This window comes from Aethalodelphis obliquidens, unplaced genomic scaffold (genome assembly GCF_003676395.1).
Source record: "Aethalodelphis obliquidens isolate GAN/ISIS:26980383/991018 unplaced genomic scaffold, ASM367639v1 scaffold123, whole genome shotgun sequence".
NCBI classification, from domain to species: domain Eukaryota; kingdom Metazoa; phylum Chordata; class Mammalia; order Artiodactyla; family Delphinidae; genus Aethalodelphis; species Aethalodelphis obliquidens.
Genome location: NW_020838067.1, coordinates 1,752,656 through 1,761,975, shown reverse-complemented (window position 1 = coordinate 1,761,975; position 9,320 = coordinate 1,752,656). Strand labels below are relative to the sequence as shown.

At 50.7% G+C, this 9,320-nt stretch overlaps 1 protein-coding gene across 3 annotated transcripts in view; it reads right to left on the bottom strand.

The window, feature by feature from the left end:
* The window catches only part of RAB7A (RAB7A, member RAS oncogene family), an 89,505-nt gene that overhangs the window by 2,313 nt on the left and 77,872 nt on the right, over positions 1-9,320 (bottom strand). For all 3 annotated transcript variants that reach the window (XM_027098477.1, XM_027098475.1, XM_027098476.1), the window contains 2 exons: positions 3,327-3,545; positions 1,721-1,849 (listed from right to left, as the gene is read on the bottom strand). In XM_027098477.1, the coding sequence (XP_026954278.1) occupies positions 1,721-1,849; positions 3,327-3,545 (348 nt within the window). The remainder of the gene's footprint in view (positions 1-1,720; positions 1,850-3,326; positions 3,546-9,320) is intronic.

Sequence of the window (9,320 nt, the reverse complement as noted above, 5' to 3'; positions counted from 1 at the left end):
GCTTCTGCCTCCAGAGCTGAGAGAGAATAAAAGTCTATTGCTTTAGCCACCCAGTCTGTGGTATTTGTTAAGGCACCAGAGAGACTAATACAACGGCTGTAATGCAATTCCAATCAGAATCTCAATAAGGTCTTATTTGGAGGGAGGGTGAAGAAAGAAAAAATGAATAAAATGAACCAAAAAGATAAAATTAGTGAGGGGAGGCCTGCCTGATCAGGGGTCAGACGCAGAGGCAGTGAAATCAAGATGGTCCAGGCAAGGAGCAGGCAGACGGCCAGGACAGACCCCAACGTATGTGAATACTGCATACTCAACTAAAAAATTCTCTATGGCCAAAGGAATTGAAAAAATCCACTGCAGTAACAGGTGAAGTGAGGTTCAATTCAAAAGCGCTCCTGAGCACTGCGGGGTCCCGCGGGAGGGCTGTCTACGGGCTCTGCCGTGGGGAGTGTCAGCGGAGCTCCAGGGGGAGGCCCACAGCGCGCTGGCAGGAACTGAAGGATTACTACTGTCCCTGGGAAGCCAGGTGGCGCTTGCCCGCAAAAATACACACACCTTGCAGTCTAACAATCTCACTCCCAAGATGCCAGCTCGCCACCGTAATGAGGCTCGAGGGACAGCAATATTCAGAGAGGAAAACTCCAACAGTGATGCCAGCCAACAGGGAACTGGTGAAAAACGACTCCTGTACAGCCCGCAGGCCAGGTGCCCCGACTGCTGAGAAGCACGCCTTCTGTAAACCCGCTCCCAGGAGCTGCAGAACCACCCTGCCCTCTGCAGCTGCCACGGGCCCTTTGCCTCCGACCGCACCCCTCACCTGCCCACTACAGACAACTGACAATGCTGGGACCTGCCTCAATGCACTGGCCCCAACAGAGCTGCTGAGTCACAAAGTCTTCAACTGGCCCTTGCCAACAAGAAGCCACTGTTATTTCGGGGGAACAACTGAATAAATAAAGAAAGAAAAAATGTAGGAAAATTTTATCCAAGGAACACAATTCCTAGAGCCCGCAATCTCTTACAGCTCAGATATGATTAAAAAAACCAAACAGGACTTCCCTGGGGGTGCAGTGGTTGGGAATCCACCTGCCAATGCAGCAGACACGGGTTCGAGCCTAGTCCGGGAAGATCCCACACACCGCGGTGCAGCTAAGTCCGTGTGCCACAACTACTGAGCCTGCACTCTAGAGCCCGCACTCCGCAACAGAAGCTACTGCAGTGAGGAGCTCACGCACCAGGGCAAAGAGTGGCCCCCACTTGCTGCAATTAGACAGGGCCCGAGCGCAGCAGCAGAGACCCAACACAACCATACATACATACATAAATAATTATACATTTAATTTGTTTAAAAAAACTGGATCCAATGATGGGTTTCAAATTCCCGTTTATCCCCTCCTCAAACAGAAGGACCAGTCTGACCAGGGCCATCTAGTGGCCTGGCCACCTGACAGCTGCAGAAGGAAAGAACAATGCAGCTGGTCAGACCAGGGAGACCTCGGCTGAGGTCTTTGCTGCCCCGCACGGTTGAGGTTATTCACAAGTGAGCGGAATTTCTGGAAGCCTTAGCAGACTGTGCCATTACCTTCCTGGATAAACACAGGGGTTTCTGGCTACATGGAAAAGAGTCAGCGAGGAAAGAAGGTTAAGGACAAGGCAGCCAGGCCGGGGCTGGCTCAGCGGCCCATCACCAGAGGTAGCCAGACCACCGCTGGACACCCACCTGCTTCAGCGCGTTCCGGGCAATTGTCTGGAAGGCCTGCTCCACGTTGATGGCCTCCTTGGCACTGGTCTCGAAGTAGGGAATGTTGTTTTTGCTGTAGCACCAGGCCTGTGCCCGCTTTGTGGCCACCTGGAAGAAGAGGCAGGGCATGTGTGTGCAGGGAACAGCGGGAATCCTACCAGGGAAGGACTGTCCCCCCCGCCACCCCGGTCACCCCTACACACAGTAGAGCCAGGAGCCAAAGCACCCCGCCTACCACCCACACCTTCGGACCCTCAGCCGCATTAAGATTAGAAGCAGCTTCTGAAGGGAGTAAGACGCCAGCCCAGGAAGAAGTAACCGTCCCTCCTGGGACCTCAGAGGCAGCTCTCAGCACAGGACAGGCCTGGCAGCTTGGTCTTCAGCTCTGCAGCCCCTTCTGTGACTGCTCACGGCACCTCACCTGACCACACACCTAGGCACCAGAGCCCCGAGGCCCTCACCCTGCCTCGCATGTCCTGACCTCTCCCCACCCTAGCCCATTTTCAGGCATGAGAAGGACCAGGCCACTCAGGAAAGGGAGAAAAAGAGATGAGTGGTCAGAAATACACCTAGCTACACTTAAGAGCCTACGTTCCCCAGACAAGTGCTATTTGAAAGGAACCTAGAGCAATTTTGCTCAAAGCCCAAAGCATCTCCTGTACACACGAGGATCAAGGGAGGCCCCTGAGGCGCTGAGAGAGCACTTGAGAAGGTCACACTCGAATCCCCTCCTTCCCAGCACAGAAAGGGAACGGGAACGAGGCTCAGAGGCAAAGGTAATAATGACCCAAAGTCACAGCTGCAGGGGCAGCATGGGGATGTGAACTGGCCTCCTGGGCCCTGGTCCCCAAAGGCAGCTGGCCAGGAGGTAGTGCACCCCCAGAGTCGGTCTGGCCTCAGCACAGAACCCTCCAAATTCACGCAGTACCCCAGAAGCAGGGGGCTCTCACAGGAGAGGAAAATGCTAGAAAGCTCCTCCTGGGCACCACAGCCCCAGACACACCGTCATCTGGCATCTGAGTGTCCTCGTCAGATGAACACAGCATCAGACTCAGGAAGCATCCCCGATCTAAGAGTGCATGAGCCAGACGAAGTGCAAGTCTGCCTTTGCGTCCCAAAGACCAAATATCACCCGGCCTCAAGGGAAATCCCGTCACCGGGACCGAGAGAGCTGCCGGTGCAGGCAGCCCCACTCGGCGGGCTTCTTGCTTTGTTGCTGTAATTCCCAAGGGAATACCAACCTCTGCAGAGTTTCGCTGCCCGTCTGTCCACGGGGAGGCCAGGATGGTAGGTCTTTACAGGTTAGGGAGCAAGGCCCCATTCCAAGGGCTGGGCAGGTGGCTAGTTAGTTGTCTCCCACATCCACCCCCGCATGGGGCACACACAGCCAGAGACATGGGGTGCAGATCCCTGAGGCATATAGTTTCTTACCAGTCAAATCTAAAAACAGCACCTGTCATCCAAAACTTAGCTGCCCCTTTACAAGAAGGCCCTTCCTGTGACTCAGTAGCCCTTACCCAAGCGAGGGCAGGTTCTCAGGTTCTCAAGCCCCATAGTGATGACCCCCGGCATCGTTGGCACTTACTTGTCTGTTTTCGAGGTCAATCTTGTTTCCCAGAACAACGAAGGGGAAGTTCTCAGGATCCCGGGGACTGGCCTGGATGAGGAATTCGTCTCTCCAGCTGTCGAGGGTTTTGAACGTGTTGGGGGCAGTCACGTCAAACACCAGGACGCAGCAGTCTGCGCCTCTGTAGAAGGCCACACCCAGAGACTGGAACCTCTCCTGTCCGGCCGTGTCCCAGATCTGCGAGAGACAAAACGGTCGTTCCTTGGGGCGGAGTGCCAGGAGTGGGGTGTGTGGAGGACGCCAGGGGCCCCCCCAGAGACAATCACTTCAGGACTCATCAGGAACAGAATTCAGCACCCGAGTGTCCAGAGCACACCGACAGACAGCAGTGTAAGTGGACGTGTCCCATGCATCTGGAGGACGCTAGAGAAACGTTCATCTTGATCGAGGTGGTGGCCACGTGGGTAGATATTTATGGAAAACCTGAATGTAAACATAAGATTTCTGTACCCTGGGGACTTTCTGGGGGTGATGGAAATCTAGGGAGGTGATTATTCATCGAACTGTACATTTATTTTTACTTTTGGCCGTGCCGTGTGGCTTGCGGGATCTCAGTTCCTCAACCAGGGACTGAACCCAGGCCACGGCAGTGTGAAAGCACTGAGTCCTAACCACGGCACCACCAGGGAACTCCCAAACTGTACATTTAAATGTATGCATTTTACTGTATATATAAAGTTGACCTAAAAAAACCCCAGTATGTTTTAGTTATATTATACCTTAATTAAGAGACAAAGGAAACAAAAGTACCAGAAAAGGGGGAGGGGTGGGAAGGAGACAGGGGGAGAGGAATAAAGGGACAAGCAATGTGAGAATACACCAAGGAAGACAGATCGAAGTCGCTTCTCATCAATGGACCACCAGGCGCTCAGCTCAAAGAACTTCCCACCATTCACTGCCACACCAGGTCCAAGAGCAAGGATGCAGTTCCTCAACGCCCCAGATCCCAACAGGGCCCCCGGTTTGCCTGGAGAGGACTAGTGTTCCCCAGAATGGCCGCACACCCGCGGCGAGCCACGGTGCCGGGGTCCAAAGCGGTTCGCAGTTACTTCCAGCTGACAGGAGTCTTCACCTCTTGGCTCCACTGTCTGCAGGAAACCACTTAGCTTCAGAGCAACATGAGAATCTGGAAAATCCTCATAACCCCCCAAAATTTCAACCTTATGTCCAAACCACCAGCCAGTGAACCGAAGGCCTGCGACTTAGACCAACACGGAGTGTGGACTGAGCCACGACAGTTTCATCTCCAGAAGCGGCTTCTGCAGAAGCAGGGCTGAGCTCCTCCCCGAAGCTCCTCCCAGGCAGCCCACAGCACTCGGGGACACGCCAACTCCAGCGCGGCCACAGACAGCTTCCAGTTCAGGTAGGAAGAGCCTCACTGCACAGGAAGCGCACAGGATGCTTGCGCAGTGAGTGAATACACAGAAGGATGACGCAGCAGAACAGGGCAGTATCATGGGATTTGCATTTCTTTAATACTACCCAACTCATGATGTTCTAAACCCCACAGAACCGCCGAGAATGTTCTCCAAAAGGAGCCCTGAAACGTAACATGCAAATGCTGAAGGCTGGTTTTCCCTTGGGGACGGGCTCAAACAACATCATGGCAGACAGGAGCAGGGCCAGGACTTAAATATTGTCTGGAAATATCTAAAGCTGGAAACGGCAGCATTAGAACCCCTTAAAGAAGTTCCCATAAAGCAGTGCAACTACACAGGCTAAACTCTGGCTCACAGACAGGCCAAGGACAGTGCACGCGTAAGGGGGCTGTTGTGGTCGCCCATCAGTGCGGGGCAAAGAGTGCCCACCCCAGCCCAGAGGTTACCCTCCAAGGAAGGCAGCTCTGCAGGGCCCACGCAGCCCTCTCTTCCGACGTATGGGGCCCTCCACAACCAGCACACAGACTCCGGGTCACAGCTCTGGCCACAAGGGGCCCGACCACGGCAGCCTACCCCTGCCCACCCCCCACCCCCCGGGAACCTCGAGCCCACGCGTGCTCCAAGCACTCTGGGAAGAACCTTCCTGAAAAGGACACGTCCTAGTGGCCACGGGGGTTCAGCGTGCCTGCAGGCGTGGAGTCAGGAGGCTGTGGTAATGTCCACACGGGGCCTAGCAGTGCTCACACTACGTGGAAGGAAGCAGCCACTGGGAACCAGAAGAAGTGATGGTAAGGCTGAAGGGCAATGAAAGAAACAAAGCCGAAGACTGTGGCTGCTCTCAGTGGGCAGGGAAGGGCACCACCCCGCCCCACGTGAGCAGCAGAGCACATGTGCGGACAAACGGTCTCTGTGGACAGCGCGGCAGCAGCCGGACCCTGTGAGGGTCACCTCTGTGCTCTCCTGCTGTCCGACGTCCTACCCTGAATGCGTGTCCCTGAGTGGAGAAAAGAGCCTTTTCCCATAAAAGAAGACCAAGGTGGAGGGAGAATCGAGAACTCTGTCACAGCAGGTAAAAACTGACAACTACTTCTATAAAGAGAAACACAGGAAAAAAAAAATTATAAACAAATATAGGCTTGGACAACAACAAAATTCCCATTAGAGAAATAACATTGTCACTATGTAAATATCTGGATAAGTAAAGCAAAAGCCAAAAAATGCCCCGAAACTCTTGGTGTCCTCCCACCCAGAGGTCTTCACGAGCACACATCTTTCTCTAGGTGCCCGCGTTGCAGGGTCACTCACGCAGCTGGAATCTCAGTGCACAGGCCACTCCTCTCCGCCCCACAAAACACACAGCACCCTCCCCGGCGAGAGCGCACATCCTTACTCTGCCCAACACTCAGCAAACCACTTCACTCATTTTAAAAAAAATATTGCTTAAAAAAATATATTGCTGCCAATTTCCCATAATTATAAGTAACTCAGTAATGAGCTTTAACACAGAGAGTCTTTCCTGTGTTTCAGATTGCTTCTTTAGGACAGGATCCCAAGAGCAGAATTACACAGGAACTTTATGACTCTTGGTGGAACCAAATGGGTATTTGGAACTCAGATACTGAGAAGGCAAAGTAAGGAATTAAAAAGAAAAGTTGAAAAACTGGGGGTTATTCTCAGCAAGTTTCCAAAATTAATTTAACTTAACACTTACAAAAGTACAGTCTTGTGGCTATGATCTTTCAAAATTTGTAATATTTTAACTGAAATACTTTATTTTCTACCTTCAAAATACACCCAATATATCTATCTACCCAGAACTCCAAGGTGACAACTATTAACACTGCTGTTTCTACATCAGTTCTTCAGGAAGAGAGTCAGCCCTTCCTCACAGCCTTCCTTCCATTCCCTTCCCCCCTTAGAAGTAAGCGGCCCGAGACCTGTGTCGCACAGACAGTGTCCGTAACATAATTCCATATATCATGTACAAGATCCTCTGCATCTTTTGTTTTTTCCTCCAGATGTTAACAGCTGTACAGTATCCCGGTGCCTTAAAACACCACCACTGACTCCCTGGTCCTCTACATTATCCGTAGCTTTTCGTGACTGCACAGAGGCTGCAGTGAGCATTCTTCCTCACTTGTCGTCGGGCCCACAGTTTCCTAGGCTCTGAACCCAGATGCAGACTGGCTGCTTGTCAGGGATGTGTGTGTGTGACGTTGGAGAGCCAACAGAAGTCTCCATTTGAAAGGCTGCACGGATAGGTTCCCACCATCGGTTTGAGAATATTCTACCTACTTGTAGCCAAAACTCGATTTTGTCAGCCTTTTAAATTTGCAATTCCCTGACGTCAGGCCACGGGACGTGGTTTCTCCTGAGAGTTGCCTGTTACCCACTAGGTCATTCTGCCGAATGGATACTATTAGGCATTATTAACAGTTTCTCCCAGTCTGTAGTTTGTTACTTAGAATCTTGTTATTCAGATGTTTACTGTGGTCTACTATCAATCTTTAACCTTTTATGATTTGTGCTTTCTCTATTTTAAATGCCTAAAGTTAAGAAAACCCAAAAGAACCTGTATTTTCATTTTACAGGTTTTCATTTCGTGCTTTTTCCATTCAGGTCTTGAACACTCTGGCTACTCCTCAGCAAATGGAAAGCCGCCGGCCCAGAGGCCTGTTTACAGTACGACTTGTCCTCTGACTTGTCCTTTCCCCATTCTGCAAAGCCTCCTCTGCCTACCCAGTGTCAGCTAGGTGTGCCTGTTTCTGTGCCCTCCGTCCCCTTGATCTGTGGATCTCTGTGACAATGTCATACTGTTTACATTACTATGGCTTCATAAGTTACCTTTAGGTTTTTCACGCACACTTGACTCCATCTAATGTTTAATACCGATTGATTTCTAGCTTCTTCCTGAACAACGTAAGAAATTTTAAAAATGCACACGGTCACTCATCTTTCCCCACACATTAAATTACACAGTTCCAATCCCGGTTTCCTTGTACTGGTTTGAAGCTACATACTCTTACTATTAGGGTCATAATTCTAAAAACAGATGCATGCATACAATTAAGTTTATCTTATCTCAGACCTTTCCACTTCCGCCTGAAGTGCGTCTCTTAGGATTTCTGCCCGAGCCTAAATAGGCGCTCGCTTTCCTTCTTGGAGGCGGGCATTTCCAGGGCTCAGAACACCCTGCTGACAGCCCCGGCTCACATGCCACAGCCTGCCAGTCCCACTGGCAGCCTCACTGCTCCTCCAGGTCGTTCTGTTTCCTCTGGCTGCCTTCAAGCTTGTCTTAAAGGAATTTTTTCCATATGGTTCCTCTAGACTTCTGTGTTCCTCCTGAATCTGTGGATCTGGTGCCACATCAGTTCTGAGAAATCCTCAGCAAATAACTTTCACCTATTCGCTCGGCTGAGACTAATTAAAATTAAGTGCGAGCGACCTACTCACTGAATCCTGTTTTCACCTCTTTTCCCCATTTCCCACCATTTTTCTTCCTTTCAGCCCTCTTGTGGTGTATCCTATCTGTTGCTAAAAACACTCTCTATATTTCCAAACTGTGGTTATTGCATTTCATTTTTAGAAGTTCTACTGACCTACACCACCTGCTTAGTTTCTTCTCCACAGATACACAAGATTGCCTGGTTTCTTTAAATACAAAGACCACTCTGAATGGCCAGGGGGGTTTCCACTGGTTCTTGCCTTGCTGTCTTAATCTGAATTATCTATTTTTGCAAGTGCTGAAGGCCCGTGAAAAACAGGGGAGGATTCCTCAAGATCCAACATGATGACGCCTTTGTCCGGAGACGACGGTTTTCATTTAATTCTAGTCTTTTAAACTGGCTGCAGGAGCACAAGGGCCAGCCTTTTGTTTCAACCTGAGGACCATGTTCTTTCCTCCCACCCTTTCCAGACTCTGCTTTGGTGCCCTGGGTTCTCCAGATGGGGTCGACTCCGGGAAACTCCAAGATCTGAGCTCGTGGTACCTGTGGGGCTCTATCAGAATGGCCCCTGAGCCAGGAGGGACAGAGTCTCGCTTCTCATCAGCCCACCCGGCTGTCAGAACCACAGCGTGGCTCTCCATCTGCTTCTCCTGCTACGCGACACGGGAAATCTTCAGGTGGCGTTTGACCCGGCACCCTGAAGACATCCATTTCCCTTCTGCTTTCTGTTGCAGCCGAGAACTTATCTAACTGCTGTTCCTTTATCTGTAAGCTGTCTTCTCTCTCCAGTTGCTTTTAGGATTCTGATTTTTGGCACTCCAGTTCCGAGTTTACTCTTGAGGTAATTTGCTCAGCTTAATCTTGAAGTTTACTGTTTTCTTCAGCTATGTTTAATCTGAGGTTTAACTGCTCAGTTGATTTCAGTGACTGTTTTTTCACTTCTTGAAGTTCTAAGCTTCCCATATCCTCGTTTTTTATAGTGCCCCTTTTCATTTATGGTTTCCATTCCAAGAAATCTCTAGTCACTGTGAGCATTTTCTGCAGGCCATTATTCCCCCTTGAGCTCATCCTCTGTCCCTATAGGGTGGTCTTATCTTTGTATTTGCCAGGAGTGACAGAGGGTTAAT